The sequence below is a fragment of the Phacochoerus africanus genome, chromosome 5 (assembly GCF_016906955.1).
Source record: "Phacochoerus africanus isolate WHEZ1 chromosome 5, ROS_Pafr_v1, whole genome shotgun sequence".
Taxonomy (NCBI): domain Eukaryota; kingdom Metazoa; phylum Chordata; class Mammalia; order Artiodactyla; family Suidae; genus Phacochoerus; species Phacochoerus africanus.
Genome location: NC_062548.1, coordinates 8465479 through 8490573, shown reverse-complemented (window position 1 = coordinate 8490573; position 25095 = coordinate 8465479). Strand labels below are relative to the sequence as shown.

The 25095-nt window shown below is 41.9% G+C and overlaps 1 protein-coding gene across 2 annotated transcripts in view; it reads right to left on the bottom strand.

The window, feature by feature from the left end:
• The window catches only part of LOC125127082 (cytochrome P450 3A29-like), a 30490-nt gene extending 9516 nt beyond the window's left edge, over nucleotides 1-20974 (bottom strand). For both annotated transcript variants that reach the window (XM_047779621.1, XM_047779620.1), the window contains exons 1-9: nucleotides 20904-20974; nucleotides 20034-20127; nucleotides 18453-18505; nucleotides 15615-15714; nucleotides 8793-8906; nucleotides 8456-8544; nucleotides 7073-7221; nucleotides 2913-3040; nucleotides 1758-1824 (exon numbers count right to left, since the gene is read on the bottom strand). In XM_047779621.1, coding sequence (XP_047635577.1) covers nucleotides 1758-1824; nucleotides 2913-3040; nucleotides 7073-7221; nucleotides 8456-8544; nucleotides 8793-8906; nucleotides 15615-15714; nucleotides 18453-18505; nucleotides 20034-20127; nucleotides 20904-20974 — 865 coding nt within the window. The remainder of the gene's footprint in view (nucleotides 1-1757; nucleotides 1825-2912; nucleotides 3041-7072; nucleotides 7222-8455; nucleotides 8545-8792; nucleotides 8907-15614; nucleotides 15715-18452; nucleotides 18506-20033; nucleotides 20128-20903) is intronic.
• Between the last annotated feature and the right edge of the window lie 4121 nt (nucleotides 20975-25095).

Genomic DNA, 25095 nt, shown 5'->3' with positions numbered 1-25095 from the left:
TAAAAGAAGAGGAAAGACGTTTCAGGCAAAGCATGTCAACACAAAACATCACAGTTTTAGGTGATAAGAAATTCAGACAAACTCCCAGATCCCTAGGGGGGAAATGTAAAAGCAATTCAGAGTCAAAATGGGAGGGGTTTTCACTCCCCTGTCTGCCTTACAGAGCCAGAAAAAGACAAAAATTGCCTTAATCCAGTTTTTCTCAAGGTCTAGGGCATTCCTGGTCCTCTCTTTCTAGTTATGCCACCTCCCACCCACACAAATGGGTAATTTCAAGAGACAGCATTTCTGTCCAACATACACAGTATTATCAGTCTGTCCCTTAGAGAATCCTAAATGCACTTTAACTTAACAGTATGGGGTAGTGTGGTTTTTTTTTCCAAAAAATTACATTCTTCTAGCAAGTACAGCATGAATATTTTTTGAGATTTTTGCAATATTAAGGCTATATTGCAGGGAAAATATTGGAAGAAATTTTAAGAGGAAAAAAAATAAAAGATAAAAGAAAGGATACAGGAGCCTACTTAAAAGGCATCCAGTGGATAAACCTGAGAGAATTTGAGAATCAAAATTTTAAATGATATAAGGATAAATTACATCTGAGAATGTACCTATAGAGATAAATAAATCGATGATGGGGGAGAATGGAAAGCTCTCCCTGACAATGGAAAATCAACTCACAGGAGTTCCCATTGTGGCACAGTGGAAACAAATCTGACAAGCATCCATGAGGATGCAGGTTCAATCCCTGGCCTCGCTCAGTGGGTTAAGGATCTAGAGATTTGACCCCCTAGCCTGGTAACTTCCACATGACATGGGTGCAGCCCTAAAAAGACAAAAAAAAAAAAAGAAAAAAGAAAGAAAGAAAGGAAGAAAATCAACTCATAAACGTAGAATGATGGAATTACAAAGCCAGCATTTGGCAAACATCACATTAATGAAGTTTTCAGTTAAAAACCATCCATGGATGATAAAAACCAGTACGTGACAATGTGAAGAAGAACAGAATATTTACAATTTCAAAGGCTTTTCTCACAAGCTACTTATTAAGTACGAAGGAAAAAAATCTTTTTGTCTTTTTTTTAGGGCCGCACCCATGCACATGGAAGTTCCCAGGGTAGGGGTCAAATCGGAGCTATAGCTGCCAGGCTACACCACAGCCACAGCAATGCCAGATCCAAGCCACGTCTGTGACCTACATCACAGCTCACAGCAACACAGGATCCTTAACTCACTGAGCAAGGCCAGGGATCGAACCTGCATCTTCATGGATACTAGTCAGGTAGTTAACCAATGAGCCATGATGGGAACTCCAAAAAGTAAATTTTAGCATAGAGTGAGCTCATGAACACATCTTTAACCTTGTGTTCCAAGTTAAGGTCACCAACCCTGGGGCTCGTGCCTCCTGATGTGATGAAGCCTTGATGCAAATTTCCAGGCAGAGGCTCTGACTCAGTGGGTCTGGAGGAGCCTGAGCGTCCACACTGGAAACAAGAGGCTCTGCTGTAGGGGATGCACAGACCAGGACTGGCTCCTGGGCCTGATCTCCTTGCTGCACTTGCCCTTCAAACTCTGAACAAAGTTGCACCTGCCCACTTATAGAAAGTACCTCAGGCTACTGTTTCTCTCTGAACGTGTGACCTTCTTCAATGGGGCAGAAATGCTCATCTGCCTGGTAAAACTTCCTGCACATTTTCAAAACCATCCCCCTTTCCTGGGCCTCCTCACAGGGGCCCCTCTGACACCTCCATGCTTACCTTTATGGGCGCCCGTTTCTTTGGAATTCTGGGAGTTAATCATCAGCTGAAGAAGGTCCAGTCGATGCTGGAATCAGAAAGAGAAATTTCAGTGACTCAAAGTCACCTGTGAAGTCAGAAACAAATCAAGAGTGCAGTATTTCACCTCTTTCCTGAGAGTATGTTCCCTCAAAGAGCAGAAGCCTAACTAGCATTTTCTGAGTCCTCAGTGAATAAAACATGTCCATTCAAATCCTGGAGACCATGCATGTTGCCTTCCTGAGAGAAATCCAGCCATCACCTCCAATCTCACTTTTGGTCCTTACTCTCTGATCCCTGGCTTCTCTGACTTTTAAGAAAGCTTCTTAACCAGAGAGTTGCTTGCTCTCTCTCCTGTTAGAGCCATTTGCTCAGGAGAAAGTCCATGACTTCAATTGTTTTTTTCCCCTCCAACTTTAATTCTTAATGAAGGGCCACATAAACTGACCCCCTGACATTTCATCTGCAGCTCTTATAGCAGCATCTTCAAGCTCCTGATCCTTCCAGATCTCTGCACAACCTCCAGGACCATCCTGGGTACCCAGCCCTGTACCCCCTGACCTGCACACATCCCTGTGCTGGTCTCCGGACCTTGCAAAGGCAAAGCTGATTAACCAGGTTGCAGCCTCATCACCCAGAGAAGAGCCCTGCCCACCCAGACTATGAGAGGCTCAAATTTAACTTGGACGAAATTCTACCAGGTTCCTGATGGGGCCTCCATTGGACAATCCATGAAATAGAAGTCTTGGATTTGAATGATTTTTTTTTGCCAATCTAATATTTGGTGAAACATGAGTAAACTCATTTTTAAGCAATAACTCTTATACTTTGACTTATTGAAGGCAAGTGGCAAAATCTTAACAATATTTATGTAGTGACATACTAATTGGCATGCCTCTTATTAATTTAAACAATTGCTCTCCGACTCACTATCTTATCTTCTTCCCCCAAAGAGTTCAGCCCAAAAGGTTAATTATATAGTCATTCACCCCAAAAGATTAAAACTCTCCTGCTCTTAAATCTATGATTCTCCACCCACCTTTTAAAAAAATGCAGAGAAGTACATAAATCATATGCATTCAGCTCAATAAATTAACCAAAAGTGAACACCCTCATGGCAGCACTACCAGGTCTTACCACATCTTCATCTTTGAGACGACTTTCTTTCATCTTTTTCACAGATTTTGTGAAAAAATTTACAGCACTTTTTGGAAACACAGAGAAACTTAACAATTCAAAGATTGGACGAAGGAATGGAAAGAGTGCTGTAGGGAAAAGATAAAATGAAATCAGAGTGAAAATGCAAAATTTACCTGAAGCAACTGTACTTTGCTCTGCCAATCAGAGAGTAAAAGACACCCAGGTTCTCAACCTAGGAGTCACTCCCTTTTGACTTTTGTTCAGATGTCCAAGCCAAGGCAGAGCGAGGCCAAGTCCACATATAGGGGCTATCACCATAGGAGGGAGTCAGTGACCCTGTCTCCATCTTTGCAGTGACCAGAGTAATAGGATTCTATCTTGGACTTCATTGCCTTCTAGCTATTGAGCTACCATTTTTTCAGATAAAACAGACCATGGTCTGCTACTTCACTTTATCATGCTGTTCCAAAAATAATAGGATAGATTTAATACATTGTATGTCTCTCAACCGCCGTGTAATGGAGTTAGAAAAAAAATTTGGAAACTCACAAATATGTGGAAATTCAACAACACACCCCTAAATAACCAATAGGTGATAGAAGAAATCAAAAGAGCAATCTGGAATTACTTTGAAGAGGAAAAAAATGAAGTCATGACATCCCAGAACTGATGGACTGTAGCGAGAGTAGTACTCAGAGAGAAATTTATGGCTTTATCTGTCTCTGCTTTGGAAGAACGAAAATTTCATATGAATAACCTTACTTTCCAAGTGAACATACTCAAAAAAGAGGAGCAAATAAAAACTGAACCAAGCATTAGGAAGAAAATAATAAAGATAAGAGCAGAAACTGAGGAATAGGAGGATAAAAAGCAATAAAGAAAAATCAATGAAACAAAAAAATTAATTCTTTTAAAAGGCCTTTTCAGATGGACCAAGAGAAAAACACAAAAGACTCAATTTGCTAGGGTTGAAATTAAAGAAAGGAGATTACTACTTACATTAAACCAATAATAAGGAATATAAAGGAATACCAAAGACAGCCATAGGCCAGGAAATTAGATAACTTAGATGAAACAGACAGATTCCTGGAACGACATAAACTACAGAAATAGATGAAAAAAGAGATAGACAATCTGATAGACCTATAAGAAGTACAAGGTTTGAGTTAGTCATCAAAAAATTTCCCACAATTTGACCAAGAAAAGCTCAGACCAAAAATGTATGTCTTTGAGTTCTCTTGAAGTGCAGCAGCTTAAGGATCTGGCATTGTCACTGCAGCAGCTTGGGCTGCTTCTGTGCGTGGGTTTGATCCCTGGCCTAGGGACTTCTCCATGCTGCCAGTGCAGCCAAAAAAAAAAAAAAAAAAAAGAATATATGTCCTTACATAAATTTTATGGCATTCCCTGGTGGCCTAGTAGTTAAGGACTTGGTCTTATCACTGTTGTGGCACAGGTTAAATCCCTGGTCCAGGAACTTCCAAAAGCCATGGGCATGGACAAAAAAAACACCTTTGAACTTCAAAGCATATAGTGAAGAACATACAGAAGGGGAAAAACATTTTCAAGTCACATATCTGATAAGAGACTTTATCTAGAACACATAAAGAACTCTTAAAACTCAACGACAAGAAGACAAACAATCCAACTATAGATGGGCAAAGGATTTGATTAGATACTTATCTAAAAATATATTAAAATGGCCCAAAACATAAACAGTTACTCAACATCACTAGTCATTGGAAATAGAAACCAAAACCACAATGAAATAAACAAACAAAACCACAGTGAAATTCCATTTCACACTCAGTGGAATGGTCACAATCAAAAAGCGTTGATCAAGTGTTTGCACGAATGTTGAGAAGTTAGAACGTTCATACGTGATTGATGCAAACGTAAAACAGTGTAGCTATTGTGGGAAATGTTTAGCAGTTCCTTATAAATTAAACAAAGAAATTGCTGACTATGTAACTCAGCAATTTCACTTCTAAGTACTTAACCAAATAATCAAAAACACGTAATTCAGGACTTCCCGTCTTGGCTCAGTGGTTAATGAACCCAACTAGTATCCACGAGGATGTGGGTTCGATTCCTGCCCTTGCTCAGTGGGTTAAGGATCTGGCATTGCCATGAGCTGTGATGTAGGTTGCGGACACAGCTGGGATCCCGTGTTGCTGTGGCTGTGGTGTAGGCTGGTGGCTACAGCTCCAATTGGACCCCTAGCCTGAGAACCTCCACATGCCATGGATGAGGCCTCAAAAAGACAAAAAGGGAGTTCCTGTCGTGGCGCAGTGGTTAACGAATCCGACTAGGAACCACGAGGTTGCGGGTTCGGTCCCTGCCCTTGCTCAGTGGGTTAACGATCCGGCGTTGCCGTGAGCTGTGGTGTAGGTTGCAGACGCGGCTCAGATCCTGCGTTGCTGTGGCTCTGGTGTAGGCCGGTGGCTACAGCTCTGATTGGACCCCTAGCCTGGGAACCTCGATATGCCGCGGGAGCAGCCCAAGAAATAGCAAAAAGACAAAAAAAAAAAAAAGACAAAAAGACAAGACAAAACCAAAAAAAAAACTGGTATTCAAACAAAAACTTGTACATAAATGTGCATGAAACACTATTTACAATAGTCAAGAGGAAGACTCAAACCAAATGTCTGTAAATTGATGGATGGAAAAACAAAATGCATAATGTCCATATACTGGAACATTACTTGACCATACAAAGAAATAAAGTACTGATATATGCTACAATACGTATGAACTTTGGAGTTCCCGTCATGGCTCAGTGGTTAATGAATCCAACTAGGAGCCATGAGGTTGCAGGTTCGATCCCTGGCCTTGCTCAGCGGGTTAAGGATCTGGCATTGCTGTGAGCTGTGGTGTAGGTCACAGATGTGGCTCAGATCCTGTGTTGCCATGGCTCTGGTGTAGGCCGTTGGCTAAGCTCCGATTAGACCCCTAGCCTGGGAACCTCCATATGCCATGGGAGCAGCCCTAGGAAAGGCAAAAAAGACCAAAAAAAAAAAAAAAGTATGAACTTTGAAAACATCATGCTCAATGAAAGAAGCCAGCCACAAAAGACAACATATTATAAAATTCCATCTATATGAAGTTTCCAGAATAGGCAAGTCTACAGAGATAATAGTAGATTTGTGGTTGCTAGGGCTAAGGGGAATGATGGTTAGAAAGTACAGGGTTTCTCAGTTGACAAAAATGTCCTACCATTAATGACTGTGGTGGTCACACACATCTCTGAATACACTAAAAACATTTTTCAGTTTTATTGAGTTATTAGTGACACCCAGTACTGTATTGGTCAACTGTGGACAGCATAACGACTTGACACACAAATATTGTGAAGTGATTAAGACATAAGTTTACTTAACATCCATTACCTCATACAGTTATAGAAATGTTTTCTCCCTTGCGATGAAAACTTTTCGGCTCTACCCTCTTAGCAACACACATCAGTGTTACTTAGAGTCACATCGCACAATACACCACCCGTACTCATTAACGTTATAACTGAAATTTTATACCTTTGGACCACCTTCATCAAATTCCACCACTCAACCCCTACGTCTGATAGCCAAAAATCTGAAATAGCTTTTCTATGTGTTTGATTTTCTTTTTGATTCAGCATTTAAGCATTTATTTTTTCCATTCTATTTCACTTATCACAACACCTTCAAAGTATATCCACATTGTGCAAATGGAAGGATTTCCCGCTTTTGGGTGGCTGAATAGAATTCCATTGCATATGTGTGTGTGTCTGAGTATATATATACACACATAGGTACATAATACACATACCTACTGCATTTTCTTCATCCATTCATATGTTGACAGACATTTAGGTTGTACCTATTATTGAATTATACATTTTATTTATTTATTTATTTAGCTATACCCATGTCTTGAAGAAGTTCCCAGACCAGGGATTGAACCCAGGTCACAGCAGTGAACATGCTGAATCCTAACCATTAGACCACCAGGGAACTCCTTGAATTGCATATTTTAAATGGGTAAATTACATGAGATGTGAATTATATCTCAATATAGATATTTAGAAAAGCAAGAAAGAGATAAAAGATGGAAGGACAAGAGGAGGGAGGGATGGAGGTGGGGAGGAAGGAAGAGAAAAAGAAATATACTAGTCTACATACCGGAAATGACAAGGAGTGGGTCGAGGAAATCAAATCTTAAGAGCCTCTTGGTATAATACACAAAGGGGTCTTGTGGGTTGTTGAGGGAATCAATCTTCACTCCAAAAGCTGTGCTAGTGATCACGTCCATGCTGAAGCCCCCAACAATGCTGAGGAGACAGAGAGAAAGACATGGACAGTTAAAATCATCACCTCTTTACCGTCCATGTCCAACACACACAAGACGAAATGCAAGTAAAATTAGATGCCCAGGCAAGCCAGGTAAAGAGCCACATACTTTCAGAACCAACTGCTGGATCATTGGAGGAGTCTACGTTACTATCACGAAGTGTATATGAGATGCCAGTGATATAGCTGGCCCTGTGCTTAGCATAGGGGGGTCACTAAGGCAAGCTAGACACCCCCCACCATGAGCTCAAGGAATAGGGGATAGACACTCATAATCAGAGAGAGCACAGTAGTGTGCTTTGACTGTGGACACTAGTAGGGGTATAAGCACTGGGTCTGAGTGGGACAAAGGATAGAATAATGAACTTCCTCCAGGAGCCAAGAAAGGGGGCATTGATCTGGGTCTTGCCTCACCACAGTCCCTGTGCTCAGAGCTGATCCCTCTTTAGCACATTCCAGAACAGCAACACCCTGTTCTGAGTTTCCAGAAACATCCTCCCACCTTGCCGTACACCTCTGCTAAGCATCCTGAAAGACCCATTCTTCCCCAACTCCAGTGATCTGTGGTAGCCCTGAGGGCAGTCATTTCTGCAAAATGTAAGGAGTAAAAATTTTCTAGTTAAAAATAAATCAATCCATCTAAAAATTGACTTAGGGGATTTAACAGGTTAGTGATCACATGTCCACAGGTTTTCCAGGGCCCTCCCAGCTGACTTATTGTCCCCGCTCCATGAAAAGAATCACGGCTTAGACAATCAATTCTGTGGTCACCCTGCCCATAGCTTGTACATGGTCTTCTCTCTCTCTCTTTTTTTTTTGACTGCAGGATAGAAAAGTGCTGGCCAAGTTGAATATTTAGTATTTTCAGGTACCCTCAGCAAACGTGCGAAGAGGTTTAATTGTTCCAAGTTCCATTCTGTGATGATCATACCCCACTCACTGCCCAGCAGTAGGTACCAAGTCCCTTCCCTGGTATCCATTCCATACCATCTACAGTCCACATTGGTCCCATCATGCTTCTTCTTTCTCTCCAGGCTGCCCTCCTTGTGTGGGTGAGCCACCCTCTTTCTAGGCTGGCCTTTTGGAGTTGTATCATTACACACCTACCTCTGTCTGGTCACTGGAATAACTCAGTACTGGGAATTTGGGCTCCATGGCAGGCAGCTGGAGCATCTTCAAAGAGCTCAGAATCCCAGCAACTTAACCCCTACTTACTCTTTCATGGTGACAGGCTTGCCTTTCTCTGCTTCCCTCCTCATGTTCTTCACCAACACATCTCCAAATTGGTCAATGATGGGGAATATCTAAACAAAAAACACACCACCCAAAATTAAATACAAACATTCAAGTCCTATAAGGACCTGGCTTTTCCATGAATGGAGTAGGAAGTGACATTTTATAATGAATCTTACACTGTCTCTTCTAGGAGGGGAAGATAAAAGACTATTTTAGAAAGCTCAAATTCAGCAGACTCTTCCTTGGAAAGCAACTACAATCTTATTTTCTGCCTTATTCTTTACATTTCTAATCCAAAGTCTTCTGCTTTGCTTACTTCCTTGAGCTTTCCGCCGGTGAAGGCTGGACACAGCAGTGTTCGTATCTTCTTCCATTGCACATCCTCAGCCAGAGAAATGGCATTTTTCATGACTCCCACTGGCCCAAAAGTCTAGAGTTGGCAAAAAAAATGAAACATTTTACCTTACTTAAGTTTTGGAGGTCTCAATATTTTTGGAAATTGTGTTAAATGTGCACCGAGTATTCAACAAATATTTAGTGACTGAGTATTTAGAAGCAGGCCCTCTGCTAGATTCTCAATAAATATTTATCCCTAATGCACAGATTCCTACGAGGGTCAAGGAGACATCCAGCCACCTAATGTTGTTTCCAGACTTTATATTCCACTCTCCTTTTAAATGCAAATGGAACATGTGATAGGAAAACTATTCTTCCAGGGGAATAGACAGGTAAAAGGCATAATAAATTCTCCTGCACTGTGCCAAGTACAAGTGGTGACAGAGAGCCAGATGGCCTTGGCAAAGTATGTGTCTTTATATATACCCAAAGCCTGAGCAACTGGAAAAGAGGATATCTTGATATGATGATTATTTTTAAGAAATAGTGCCTAGCACTTGAAAGATTAGGAATCTATTTGCTATTCTGAAGAAATAATGCAATTATATGAAAAACACTTTTCCCTTGTATTTTTTGCCTAGAGTAGGTAAGAAGGGGGGAAAAAAAGATGCTTCTATTTTTCAGCATGGGATTAGCCTGTGAAACAAATCTACTTGAAAATTTCCACATTCTTTCAAAATTATGTTTTGTTTTGTCTTTTTGCCTTTTCTAGGTCTGCACCTGTGGCATATGGAGGTTCCCAGGCTAGGGGTCTAATCAGAGCTGTAGCAGCCAGCCTATGCCAGAGCTATAGCAATGTGGGATCTGAGCTGCGTCTGCAACCTACACCACAGCTCACGGCAATGCCGGATCCTTAACCCATGAGCAAGGCCAGGGATCAAACCTGCAACCTCATGGGTCCTAGTCAGATTCGTTAACCACTGTGCCATGAAGGGAACTCCCCAAATTATGTTTTGTTTTAAAATGGATATCTCCAACACCTATTTATGATTAAAAAAAAAAAACCCTCCAACTAGAAGAGAGGGAAATCCCCTCAAGATGATAAAGGGCATAAACAAACACGCAAATAAAAACCACAACATCATATTTAATGGTGAAATACTGGGTTATGTCATTAAGATGGTGGAATAGGAGATACTAGCCTCCATTCCCCCACAAAGGAAAACAATCAGACAGCCAGCAATCTACAAAAATAGGCTAGGGAACTGACAAAACCTACAAAAATAGGCTCAGGATTCCATTTAAGAAGCTTCAGCAATTCAGCAGAGAAAAAAAAACAACCTCAATAATAACCCAGAAAAGGGGTAAGGAGAATAGTTTCATTTTGCTTGTACCATCCCACACCCCAGGCCATTCCTGCTCAGTGCCAAGAGGCAACTCCCCAGCTTGAGACAGTTACCCCTGCTGGAATGAGGACAGCAGGCGAGTGACTTCATCCCCCAGCCTTTCATAACATTGTGCGAAGGACATGCTTTGGCTTCACCTTATTAAGTTAGAGGAGAAAATCAAAAAGCAAATGAACAGGAATAAAGAAAGCCTATGGGACTTATGGGATACCATCAAACGAAACAATATTCACATTATGGGAATCCCAGAAGGAGAAGAGAGAAAGGAGCAGAAAGCTTATTTAATGAAATAATATCCAAAAACATCCCAAACTTGAGAAAATAGAGGGAAATCCTGGAACATGATGTCAAAGGTCTTCAATCAGGCTGAATTGAAAGACGTCGTAAAACATGTTACGTTAAATCTGCCAGCAAGCGAAGACAAAGAGACAATCTTGAAAGCATTAAGAGAAATGGAGTTTGTTACATACAAGGGAACCCCACAATGCTGTTAGAGTATTTCTCAGCAGAAACTCTGAAAGTCAGGAGAGAATGAGATGATATATTCAACATACTTAAAGTGAAAAAAAAAAAAACACTACCAACCAAGAATACTTAAAAAAAAATCCTTCAGAAATGAGGAAGAGATAGACATTTTCAGAAAAACAAAAGCAGAAAGAATTCATCCTTCCTAAAATGGTCTTACAAGAAATGCTAAGGAAGGTTTTCAAGCTGAAGAGAAAGAACACTAAGTAGCAGCATGAAATCCTATGAAAGAATAAAACTCACTGGGAAATGTAAATATGCAGTCAAATTCAGAATACAGTTATACTACGATGATGGTATAAAAATCACTTACGTCCTTAGGGTAAATGTTAAAAGACAAAAGAGTTTTGGAAGTTCCCACTGTGGCTCAGTGGGTTACGAACCCAACTAGTGTCCATGACGATGAGTGTTCAATCTCTGGCCTCGTTCAGTGGATTAAGGATGTGGTGTTGCTATGAGCTGTGGTGTAGGGAGCAGACAGCTCAGATCCCACGTTGTTGTGGCTGTGGTATAGGCCATCAGCTATGACTCCAACTTGCCAACCTTCCATATGCCACAGGTGTGGCCCTAAAAAACAAAACAAAAGGACAAAAGAGTTTTTTAAAACTACAGCTTAAATAATTCTTTATGAGCACACCCATAGCATATGGGAAATCCTGGGCCAGGGACTGAATCCAAGCCACAGCTGTGATCTATGCCACAGTTGCCACAACACCTGACTCTTCAACCCACTGTGCCAGCCGGGGAAATGACCTATGCCTCCATAGCGACCTGAGCTGTTGCAGTTGGATTCTTAATCCACCTACTGCACCACCTGGGAACTCCCTAAATAATTTGTTAATGGATACATAATATAAAAGGATGTACAATTCACCCTTAAACAATTCAGGCTTGAACTGGTAGGTCCACTTACACAGGTGCAATTTTTTTCAATAGTAAATACTACAGGACTACATGATCCATGATTGGTCGAATCTGTGAATAAGAAACTCAGATATAGAGAAATCTCAGAAACAGAGGAACCACATAACAGAGGCCCTTATATAACTATATAACTATAAGTTATATGCAAAATTTTGACTACATGCAAGGTTGGCACTCCTGATCCCAGCACTGTTCAAAGGTCAACTGTAAACCGTGACATCAGAAACATACAACAGGGAGTTCCCATCGTGGCTCAGCGGAAGTGAACCTGACTAGCATCCATGAAGACGCAGGTTCAGTCCCCGGCCTTGCTCAGTGGGTTAAGGATCTGGCATTGCCGTGAGCTGTGGTGTAGGTTGCAGATGTGGCTTGGATCTGGCATTGCTGTGGCTGTGGTGTAGGCTGGCGGCCACAGCTCCAATTTGACCCCTAGCCTAGGAACCTCCATATGCTGTGGGTGCAGCCCTAAAAAGCCAAAAAATAAAAAATAAAATAAAATAAGTTGTGGAGGGAGATTCAAAGCATCCGGCTTTTGAATGAGAATAAACTGAAGTCGTTATAAGCTTCAAATAGCCTTTTTAAAATTATAGTTGATTTATAATGTTCTATTCATTTCTGCTGTACAGCAAAGTGACCCAGTTATACATACACACATCCTTTTTCTCACATTATCCTCCATCATGTTCCATCACAAGTGATTAAATAGAGTTCCCTGTGCTATGCAGCAGGATCCCATTACTTATCCACTCCAAATGCTATAGTTTGCATCTATACCAACCCCACACTTCAAATAGACTTTTATATGTATAAGATGTTTTCTATAAGCTTCATGGTAACCACTAAGCCAAAACTATAGTTGATAAAGAAAAGAGAAAGAGAACGGAATCAAAGATACCCTTATTAAAAAAATCATGAGGAGTTCCCGTTGTGGCGCAGTGGTTAACGAATCCGACTGGGAACCATGAGGTTGGGGGTTCGGTCCCTGCCCTTGCTCAGTGGGTTAAGGATCCGGCGTTGCCGTGAGCTGTGGTGTAGGTTGCAGATGTGGCTCGGATCCTGCGTTGCTGTGGCTCTGGCGTAGGCCGGTGGCTACAGCTCCGATTCGACCCCTGGCCTGGGAACCTCCATATGCTGCGGGAGCGGCCCAAGAAATAGCAACAACAACAACAACAACAACAACAAAAGACAAAAAAAAATCATGAAATCACAAAGGAAAAAAGAAGAGAAGAAACAAAGGATCTAGGAAACATCTGGATTAAACAACAGGAAGTCCAACCTATTAGCAATCACTTTAGATGTACATGAGCAGATGAAAGGATACAGAAATGTGTGTGCTTGTGTGCAAATAATTATATATATATAATGGCTATTATTCAGCCTTAAAAGAGAAAATCCTGCCATTTAGGACAATTTGGAGGAAACTTAAGGACAATACACTAAGTGAATTAAGCCTGACACAGAAGTACAAATATTGCATGATCCCCTTATGTGTGGAATCTAACAGAAAAAAATCAAACTGACGGTGACATAGAGAGGAATAGTGGTTTTCAGAAACTAGGTGGAGTCTGGGGAGGGAGAGAAGATATTGACCAAAGGCTGCAAATTTTTGGTTATAAGGTGAATAAATGGAGACCTAATTGAGGTATCGTGATTATAGTTGATGATATTATCTTGGACACTTGAAATTTACTAAAAGAGTAGATAAGGTTTTTTTTGTTTTGTTTTGTTTTTTTACTGCCACCCCTGAGGCACATGGATGTTCCTGGGCCAGGGATCAAATCAGAGCTGCAGTTGCTAGCCTACACCACAGCCACGGCAACACCAGATCTGAGCCCCATCTGTAGCCTACACTGCCACTTGAGGCAACGCTGGATCCTCAGCCCACTGAGGAGGCCAGGGATTGAATCCACATCCTCACAGCGACAAGTCAAGTCCTTAACACGCTGAGCCACAACAGGAACTTCATGATAGATTTTAAATGCTCATTCCACACACACACAAAGGGGGAGGGGATGGATATATTAATTAGCTTGTGGAAATCATTTCACAACATAGACATATATCGGAATATCATGTTGCACCTTAAGTGCACATAATTCTTTTGTCCAAAATAAATAAGTAAATAATATTAGGTGGTGAAACACTGAATGCTTCCCCTTAAGATCAGGAACAATACAAAGATGTCCACTGTCACCATTTTTTTTGGCCACACGCACAGCATGTGGAAGTTCCCAGGTCAAGGATCAAACCCATGCCATAGCTGCTGCAGTGACAATGCCAGATCCTTAACCCACTGCACTACAAGGGAACTCCACTCTCACCATTCTTTTCCAACATTATAAGAAGTTTGAACTAGTACAGCAAGTCTTAGTCAGTTTGGTGAGACAAGAAAAAGAAATGAGGAGTTCCCTTGTGGCCCAGTGGGTTAAGGTTCCAGTACAGTCACTGCAGTGGCTTAGGTCTCTGCTGTGGCACAGATTTGACCCCTGGCCTGGGAATTTCCATGTGCTGTGGGTGTGGCAAAAAAAAAAAAAAAGAGAGAGAGAAAGACATGAAAGGCATACAGATTAGAAAAAAAAAGTAAAAACACATCTATTTTCAGTTGACAGAAGTGTCAATAGAGAAATTCTCAAGGAAATAATAAGGAAACCTCTAGAACTAATAAGTGATCCAGCAAGTTTGTAAGATATGAGTTCAACATAAAACCACATTTCTATGTAATAACAATGAATATGTAACAACACATTAAAAACACAATGCCATTTACAATCACTCCAAAGAAAATGAAATAATTTAGGTGTAAATAACAGAAAAAAACATGTATGGAACCTCTATGTGGAAAACTATAGAATACTGTAGAAGGATCAAAGAAAATCTAAATAAATGGAGAAACACACTGCATTCATGGATTCAAAGATGTGAGCCAGTAAAAATAGTTTTCCCCCAAGTTATTCTTAGGGATAATTCAATTCTTATCAAACACCTCAGCAATTATTTTATACATGTAGATCAGCTTACCCTAAATTTGTAAGGAAAGGCAAAGGACCTAAAAAAGCTAAAATAATCCTGAAAAAAATAAAGTGGGAAGAACAATCTACCTGCTAAGATTTACTAGGCAGTTACAGTAATCAAGACTCTGTGGTTCTCTGTATCTGCAATCAACAAGATGAACAGAGTAAGAAATAACCCACAGAAATAGCTGCAAGTGATTTTTGACAGTGGTGCAAAAAAGGACGTGTGTTTGTCTTTCCACAAATGATGGAGGAACAACTTAGACATTTACCGGAAAACAAACAAACAAACAAAAGCCAGAAGAACCATGACCTAAACGTCACCGGTTATACAAAAATTAGCACAAAGTGGATCACAGACGTACAAGTAAAATATAAAACTATATAATAGTCAGGGGAATCAAAAAGAAAAACTTTGAGACCTAGAGCTAAGCGAAGAGGTTTCAGACTTGACACCAGAAGCCTAATCCATAAAAGAAAGAATTAATAAATTTGCCTCATCAGAGTTTTTTTTTAATGTTTGCTCTGCTAAAGACCCTGGTAAGAGGAAGAGACAAACTACACACTGTGACTACTAAAAAAAAATAGCAAGAGGGAGCCTTATGCAGGATGGAACAGTTCTGTGTATTAAGTGGGGTGGTCATTACACAAATCTAAATACACGGTAAATTTTCAGAGAGCATCACACACCCAAACACACACGGATGAGTGCACATAAAACTGAATAAACTCTGTGGATAGCATCGATGTCCATTTCCTGCTTTGATATTGTACCATATTTATTTAAGATATTACCACTGGGGTAAACGATGAGGGTACATAACGGGGGACCTCTCTGTGCTTTTTTTTTCTTTTGAAAACAGCTGTGCACTTATACTTATTTCAAAAGGAAAACGTAGTAATCAAATATTTCAAAATGGAAACATGACTCCCTACCCGCCGGTTTGTGAAGACAGAATAACATTCTTTCACGAGGACTGTTTTGATCATGTCTGGATCGGTGATAGCCAACACGGGCTGCCGACCATCAAAAAACCTGTGGAGGGAAAACAGAGCGGATGAGGTTTAATGATGCGGTGTCTGCAGCTGGAGCCACGCCTGGACGTCCCGGTGTTCATCTCGAGGCTACATACCCCTTAGTAGCTTGGTAAACAATTGAAGGCAAGTTAATGAACTTGAAACAAAAATAAATAAATAATTAAGGAGAGTCCACCTACTCAGCCTTTCCTAAATATAATCTCAAAGACAGCAAAAAATGCATATGACATAGGGTCAGATGAAAAGCCGAAACATATGGAGCATAGACAGGCCTCAATGTGTCTGCAAATGGAAGAAGGGTTGGCATGCTCTACCGGTGAGAGTGGGATTATAAAAGATTTCTTGGCCCTGTTTTTCTAAAATTTGCTCACTAGTTTACAATTTTTCAAAGGACACATTTTTAAATAAGGAGATAGACTTGGTGGCATCAAATTTAGAATAATTTGGAACAAAAGGACAAAAGGAATAAAGAAATTTAGAGAAGCATGTATATTTCATTTAAAAAAATATTTCCTTTTCATTACTTGTGTGTATTCTTCTGCATGGGTCCCAAGAGGGCTTCAGGCTCCATGCAGCAGCAGGGCAGACCCACGTCTGACAGGCATACCAGCCAAAGCTGACCCTTCATATGTGCTATGTCCCAACTGGCCTGATCTCCTGACTGTCAGGATGCCTGTTGATGGGAATGGGCCATGGGCATGAGGTTGACTCTAAGTTAATTACACTGTCTGCTGCCGGGAAGCTTTCCTACAAGTCAACTATTCCTCCTTTGACTTCGCAGAGGAATTCCCAATGGTTTTGTTGGTGACAATGGATGAGACTCATTGCACTTACTGCTGCCTGTTTCCAAAAACTGCTCTAAACCTCAGAGCGTGTAAGTGGGTGTGAAGTGTATTTAGTGCTCAAGCAGGGACAGACGTGAGTGAGGAGGCACTGACTTAATCTGTTCACCATCTGATTGACCATATTTCTTGAATGATTCCCTTCTTTCCACCGCATTTTTTTTTTAAAAAAAAACACATGAGTGGTGAAGGAGTAGTGGTTTGGGGTGACCCTTTATATTTGGGTCGTCATTCCAGCCTCAACTAAATTTCAGATTCTTGGGCCCCACCCTAGATCCTCTAGATTCAGGGTCCTTGGTGGAGGGGGCAAGTCTTAATTTTTAACAAGCTCTCCCAGGTGGTTCTTATTTATGCCCAAGCACGAGAAATATCCTAAAAGGAGAACTGAGATCCACCGTGAGTCCATTCAGGACTCACATGGACTAAACATTGAAGGGGCATTTGGAGCTGGGACAGTGAGGATCCAGGGCTGGGTTCTTTTCACCTGACGATGTTGTCTTTTGGGCTCACGGCAACTCAGCAAAGCCCCGTGGTTTCTGAGGACTTGATGAGAGACGATGGAGAGGTAGGGAGAGGTGGAGCCTTCTGCCTCTTGCCTTAAGTAAAGAAGCACCATGTTACACCTTCCCTGTTACTCCCACCAAACCTCCAACAGCTGTGAAAGGGAAGGGCCACTGCCATCAGCCGAGGCCACTCTGCAGAATAAAGTCTGTGCGGCCCATTGGAAACACTCTGGGTTAGACAGCTCACATTTCTTCAAAGTCAGAGGAATTCAGTGGTTAAAGTAACACTTCTACACACTTCTGTTGAAAACGCTTGGTTTAAAATTTAAAGAGAAAAGGAATTCCCATCGTGGCACAGCAGAAATGAATCCTACTAGGAAACATGAGGTTGCAGGTTCCATCCTTGGCCTCGCTCACGAGGCTAACGGTCTGGCGTTGCCATGGGCTGTGGTGTAGGTCACAGATGCAGCTCGGATCCTGTGTTGCTATGGCTGTGGCACAGGATAGCAGCTGTAGCTATGATTCAGCCCCTAGCCTGGGAACCTCCATATGCCATGGGTGCAGCCCTAAAAACAGCAAAAATTTTTAAAAAGAAAATACGACTACCGAAGTGCAGAGAAGTTTCTTAAAGCTGAGCAGAAATGGGTTCCTTTTCTTATTCCCTTACCCACTTGTCCTTCTTTGAAAAGCACACATTAAATCCAAAATTTAAAAGAATATTGACTTTTCATTAAAAGTTAATCATGTGGGGAGTTTCCATGGTGGCCCAGCAGTAACAAATCCAACTAGTATCCATGTGGATGAGGGTTCGAGCCCAGGCCTTGCTCAGTGGGTTAAGGATCCAGTGTTGCCATGAGCTGCGGTGTAGACCGCAGATGCAGCTGGGATCTGGTGTTGCTGTGGTTGCTGTAGCTGTGGCATAGGCTGGCAGCTGCAGCTCTGATTCAACCCCCAACATGGGAACTTCCATATGCCATGGGTGCGGCCCTAAAAAAAAAAAAAAAAAAGTTAAAAAATGTAAATCATATGGGAAAGGATAAAAAATATGCATTTATGAGCACATGTTACAATGTTCTGGAATAATGCATTTTTATGCAATTAAAGGCACCTCAAGGAAGGAAAAATGGACAAAAGAGGAGGAACAAAATACTGGGCATAAAGTGATGCAAGTCTGCAGCAAAGTACTGACCTGCCCCTCGGCAGGCCTGATTCAGACTGTGGACCTGGGCACCTGGTGACATCTAGGGTCCCTGGTGGAACAAGCCTCCAAAGCTTTACAGTAGATGGTTTCCTCCCCAGGAGCTCTGGGCTAAGATTGTCCTCCACACCACAAGGGGGCAACTCACCACAGCAAATCTATGCAATGGAAAGTTCCAGAATACAATACTTACCCCCATATTTTTCCATACTTTTGGAAACATTTATTGTCAAAATCCCAAATCCCCTGCAAGAAAAAAATTGGACTGTTAGTTGAAATGTACTGATCCTTACATACATCTAATTGGGACAAAAATGATTTGAATCACATCAAATCAGGCTTACTATTTTTCACTGGCAAGGGGAAAGAAGATAAAAGAGGCAAGATTTTTTAAACAGAATATAAAGTCATTCTTACCCTTGTCTGTGAATACTGAGTAAATCCTTATTTTTCTGAAGTGTTTTTGCTTGTGTTAAGTGTTGTCTCTCAAATCTCGTAACTCTGAGTTAATTTTCCACGGACACATGAAAAAACTGAAGCTGAGAAAAAGTAAAACTTTTCCTGCACACACCTTCATTTCCTAGTTAAACATCCTTTTCACATACCTCATGAGCCCTCTCTAGAATTCTAGAAGTATTAGAAAGTTAAACCATCAGTGACCAGCGACATCTTAGTCTAGTAGATTTAAGTAAGGCTAAGCCATGTGTGCTGAGTGAGAAAGTGAGCGAGTGAATAAGCGGCAAAGTGGACTTGATTTCGAGTTTTCCAGCTCAACACGGAAAAGATGGGGAGATGCCACAGCTCCACAAAGGATAGCAAGGATTAAAGCACTTGCTCTGAGTTTTCACTCCTGAAACTTAAGAAGAATTTTCTTGTTACTAGGTTTCTGCTGTGATTTTTTTTTCTTTTTCCTTTTTACAGTTGCACTTGCAGCATATGGAAGTTCCTGGGCTAGGGGTCAAAATCTGAGCTGCAGCCGCAGCTTACATCATAGCCATGGCAACTCAGGTACCAAGCGGCATCTGTGACCTATGTTGCAGCTTGTAGTAATGCCAGATGCTTAACCCACTAAACGAGGCCAGGGATCGAACCCCCATCCTCACAGAGACAACAATGTCAGCTCTTTCACCTGCTTAGCCACATGGGAACTCCTCTGCTGTGATATTCGATGGTTTAACTATGAAAATGAAGATCCCAGAACTGCAGGTCTTGGGGTGCATCTACTAAGGAGTTCATTTGGAAAGTGGGGGTGGCAAGGAAAATATTGCTTCTGAGGGAAAGAAGTTCAGGAAGTTCTCCGGCAGTAATGAGACAAGGAGGGCCTCGGTTGGGAGAATCAGGATATGAGGTATGAACTCTTATGCTTATGGCTGTAGTTTATGCTACCAACAGGAACATTTGACTCTAGTGCACACAACTTAATGAAACCAGGCACCCACGTAATGCTCTTCTCCTAAAGGGGATTGTCCCTGCCTGGGAACCTGCATCTGGGAGAAAGAAAATCCTGTTCACAAAAATCACAAGTTGGAACTTCAAGTCCTGTGCTGAATCAGCCAGAGAGCTGGGTTGTCTGAGGGAAAAGCTGAGGTTCCTAACGGCTGACAATGCATCTGTGGGGTAAATGTGGCCATGTGCTGCGCAAGGGCCATGGTGCCCTTTCTGGAAAGTGTGAAACCTCAGAACTTCCTCCTCCTGAGGAGGGGAACTTTTACTGAGGAACTTGGCTGGAATTGGCAACTGTAAGAAGCAAAGAGGGAGCTCAAATAACACATACCTTACGGTAGGCCAGAATATTTCCAAAATAAGGCACAGGTGTCGGCCCAGGAATCCCCAGCTTCTTAAAAAATCCATGTGAATAAGTCCCATATCTACAAAATCAAAGAGAAAACCAGGTCACAGGGACTGAGGAACAGGTGCTGGGGCTAGCTGGTCAGTGACTCAGACCTGCAATCATCAACCTCAGAGGTAACATGTAGGCAATAAGCAATATTAGCAACTCAAAAAGCAATAATTACATTCACTCTTCATCTCCTTTCCCACCACTATGAGATCCATCGGAGGTAATAATGATTAGCTAAAAGCAGCTGAAGTCTACAAGGTCCAAATCCTAGAACAAATATTTCATATATGTTTCCAGTTTGAGTGCTCCTGAGTTCAGGCTGGTGTTCTTCCAGAAAACTAATGTTAACAGTTACTTGATTCTGCCATAATTTGGAGATTCTCATTCTAGGTAGAAATGAGAAAAAAACTTTTGTAGCACTGAAAGCTCTAGCAACTTTTTCTCAGTTAACTTTGATCTTCAAAGCAGACAGAGACAGTCAGACAGTGAGACACCAATATCACTTGCTATCACTCATATGTGGAATCTAAAAAAAAAAAAGGATGCAAGAACTTCTTTGCAGAACAGATACTGACTCACAGACTTTGAAAAACTTATGGTTTCCAAAGGAGACAGGTTGGGGGTGGGGGGATGGGCTGGGGGTTTGGGATGGATATCCTATAAAATTGGGCGGTGATGCTCATTGTACAACTATAAATGTAATAAAATCCATTGAGTAATTTAAAAAAAAAACAGGGAAAGGAGGATATATTTAGCACCCCAAGCCCAAGGCTATGGAGGAGACAGGTCTGGACAGTTACTCACAGATAGAGGAGCACCAGGCTGGTAACCAGGAGAAGCCAAGTTTCCACAGAAAAACTTGGAATCAGGTCCATGGCCACCGTCCTCTGGGGTTCCCTCCTCTGAGCTTCCCTTCAGCCGTGTGTGTTGCTCTTTGCCTCTGAGAGTGCGGAGGTCCCCTTGCTGCCCACTGGAGAGTCACTGGGGCTGGAGGTTTAAGTGCTGGGAAAGGAGGTGGGGCTGGAGCTGCAGCCAATGGAAGAGCCCCCTGTGCTCCACCTGCCAGAGGCCTCTCTGCCTCAAGAGTTGGCAAAACATCATGGACACGCCAGTTAGTCCTCCCTTGAGTTTGTATTCTATGGGAATTCAATAACAACTCAGTCAGGGTTATCAGTAATCCTAAGCATTACAGAAACTCACATAAAAACACAGGCTATTAATCTCCTCTAAAATGTACTTGTCTCCATACCTGCCCACATGTTAAAATACTTGAAATTCTTTTGACAATCTAGGTCGACAGATCTTTACCCATGCAGTTTCCTCTGCCTAGAAATTCCCTTGTTTTCTCTCTAAGTCCACTGTTCATCGTTTAAATCCCAGCTCAGACATAACCCCCTGTCTTAGAAATTTCCTAACCAACCTCCTCAACCAGATAGAAGCATTTCCTTTGCTGGGGTCTTCTGTCCCCTGCACACAAGTCTATTGCCTCCAGCACCATTGCTGGTTTCCTCACCACTCTGTCCCCTCACCAGATGGAGAGTTTGGGCACAGTCTGGGTATCAGTTGCAGTTATAGCCCTGGTACCCAGCACGGTGCTTTCTACAGAGAGGGAATCAGAAAGGTTGGTGGAATTGTGTTGCTGGAGTCACTGCATGACTTTTTCAAGTGACTCGTTGGTGACCACACCATCTTCCTGGATTGTTAGTACACCAGAAGTCCCGGCTGGGCCTCGGCCATCATCACTGCACATCCATGAGGATACATCAGGATTCTGTTGACAAGAGGGCTCCAGAAGGAGAGGCAGAACATGGAGGAGATGGTGATGGTTGCATCAAGGGGTATCAATTCAGGACAATTGCTGTCCTGCCCTCAGAGTGTCCTGCCATAGACAGCAAGTTAGAAAGATTCTAGAGCAAAGAATGGCCCCCTCTCTCTGGAAAGGCTGCAAGTCCAAGATCAATGGGTGTAAATAGAGTGAAGAAAGGAAAGCAGCCTGGTGGCCAAGTGGACCCCAAACTCCTTATCTACCAGTGATGTGGTACTTACCAAAAAGATGGTGGGGGGGGTTCTTTGGGGCAAAATCAAGTCAGAGTAGATGGCTCCCTGCTTTTTTGACAAGTAGAGGATTTTTTAATGGGTTTGAGAACTGGTAAGGAGAAGGCCTATAGCAGAAGTTGGTATCATCTGCGAGTCCCACCCCATTCCTGAAGAAACCCGAAGATGGAGGCTCTGGAAATTACATGACCTCATTGTCATGACTCTGATCCATGTCCTGTGTCTCCTTGGCCTGAGAAACCATGAATTATGTGAAAAAAATCACAAAGATTCTTAAACTCAATGGAAACACATGACATTTAAGCTGTGTGTGTATGCTTCCTTCTTGCTTCATCCTTTCTAACTTTCAGTCCTTCTGCAGAAAGAGAGACCTCCATCCCTCTGGTTTGTTAGTCCCTTGGACTTCTGAACAATAGCCTGAATGAGTGGGTGTCTCATTGATAAATTGCAGTGAGTCCCAGCTATGTCATCTGCTTTCTTTATTTCCTTGGGAGCTTGTCTCACAGCATGAAATTTCTACCATCATAGTTAGTCATCTTTGGGTTCAGACTTTCTCCAGGAAGCACCTGCTAAGTGAAATGCATGAACACATCTATTCATCCGTTCATTGACTCAAGGCCAATGGGTGAATGTCAGGTTGTCTAAAAGTCCATGTTTTCACATACGGGCTTGTCACATGCTTTCAAAGCTCTAGATGCTTAGGACACAAAAATGACCAAGATTTAGACATTATTCAGGTTGAAGTTAGAGACACAAACAGGTAGTTTTAGAACAGCAAATGTGAAGTAGTGACGCAGGTATGAGAACACAGTGTCTCATCAACGTAAATGGCCTATCTTCTTTCTTAGTTCTTGGCAATCAGTCAAAGCTGAAAATCAAATAACACTCAGGGAAGCATTAGGCTCAGACATCAGTACAGGTAAAAAGGTTGTCAGAGACTCAATGATGCAAGAAGCACAATCAGCCTGCTATTCCTTTCCCGTTATGCTGTTAGCCAAGTGACTCCTCTTCCAGGAAGGCTGTCCTGACTTCCACTTCCACTGGCTCAAAGAATTGCTCACCGTATAAGGAAGCAACATTAGTCTGGAATGATTTATATGTTAGATTCAAATTTCATAGGTCACAATCTGTGTGAAAACAGTATGAGCAAGATTATGTGTTTATAACTCTGCTCCAATGCCTTCATTGTTTTTAAAATTAACATGTATTTGATTTACAATGCTGTGTCACTTTCTGCTATACAGCAAAGTGACTCGGTCATACGTGCATTTTATACACACACACATTCTTTTTTAGTATTCTTTTCCATCACGGTCTATCCCAGGAGATTGGACATAGTTCCCTGGGCTATAGAGTAGGACCTGTTGATGTTTATCCATTCTAAATGTAATAGTTTGTATCTGTATCTACTAACCCCAGCCTCTCAGTCCATCCCACTCCCTCCCCCATCCCCCTTGGCAACCACAAGTCTGTTCTGCATGTCTGTGAGTCTGTTTCTGTTTTGTAGATAGGTTCACTTGTGCCATATTTTAGATTCCACTTATAAGTGATATCGTATGGTATTTGTCATTCTCTTTCTGACTTACTCCACTTTATATGATAATATCATCCCTGAGGTTTTGCGAACCGTATTATTTTTTTTCTTTTTTTACGCTCATTTCTTCATTCTTTGCGGTAGGGCAAAACTTGATAATGCCATTCTGGGGTAACAGGTGGTATTTAAGTGCTGGTGGCTTGGGGAAGGGAATAAACAACTTTTCGGGGTCTCCTGGTTTCAAGGATGGGAAGGATGGTGGGATGGGAAGATAGTGACAGAACATTCTCTCTTGGCCTTAGAGGAGGTGGGCACCTCACCCCAACATCGTTGTTGGCTGGGGTCCATGCCTGTTGCATTTAGGTCATGTGTCAAGATTAACTATAAAGAAGCTAAAAGCCTGCTCTCATGAAGCCTACACTTAAAGGGGAAAGAGACTCTAAACTAGTTAACGTCACAAATAAATACCGAGATATAGGTCAGGACCTGTGCTCCCTTAGCATGGACATGGTTGACCTTTCTTTCCTTAAACTCTGTTCTTCTTGAAAGACATGAAGACAAGAGAATCAGCAGGGTGGATGCGATGGAAGTGTGTGACCTTGGGCATCCTGGGGTCTGTTTCCTCATCTGTCTGAGAGAGAAACTGACCAGAATTGACCTAAGACGACCTTATCCCAACCACAGTCCCCTTCACTGCCTGCCTCTCTCTGCCCCTGTGTCTCTCCCTCCTTCTCTTATATGTCATTTAAGATCCCCAAGTCTCCCAGCCCAGTCAGGATCCAAGGGTCCCTGAAGCCAAGATGGAATCAAGAGGGACCTGGCAGAGGACAACCACACATTTAGGTCCTGAGCTCTCAATTCTAAAGTAGTTTTTCTATTGGGACTGCAGAGAGGGGCACATCATACCACACTGACCACACATACACACACACACACACACACAGAGGGAGAGGGAGAGAGAGGAGGAGAGGGAGCGGGAGAGAAAGGGAGAGAGAGAGAGAGAGAGAGAGAGAGAGAGAGAGAGAGAGAGAAAAGTCTTATCCTCAAGCACTGGGCCAGCATTAAGAGATTCAATCTACCCAACAGACCTGTGAGATAGGTATCGGTATGATCCGTCTTTTAAGAATGAGCAAGCTGGGACACAGAAAATGTTAATGACCATTCAATAAGGCACTCACAGATTTCAAAACCATCTGTGGTCACCAATCTGGAAACTGTTAGGAGGAGGGAAGAAGTGGGAGGGTGGAAATAATATATCCACACTACTGTATAAAATAGATGATTAACAAGAAGCTACTGTATAGCCCAGAAAATCTACTCAATAGATTGTAAGAAGCTATGCAGGAGAAAAGAATGGCTGTATTTATATGTATGATTGATTCACTTTGCTGTACATCTGAAACTCAT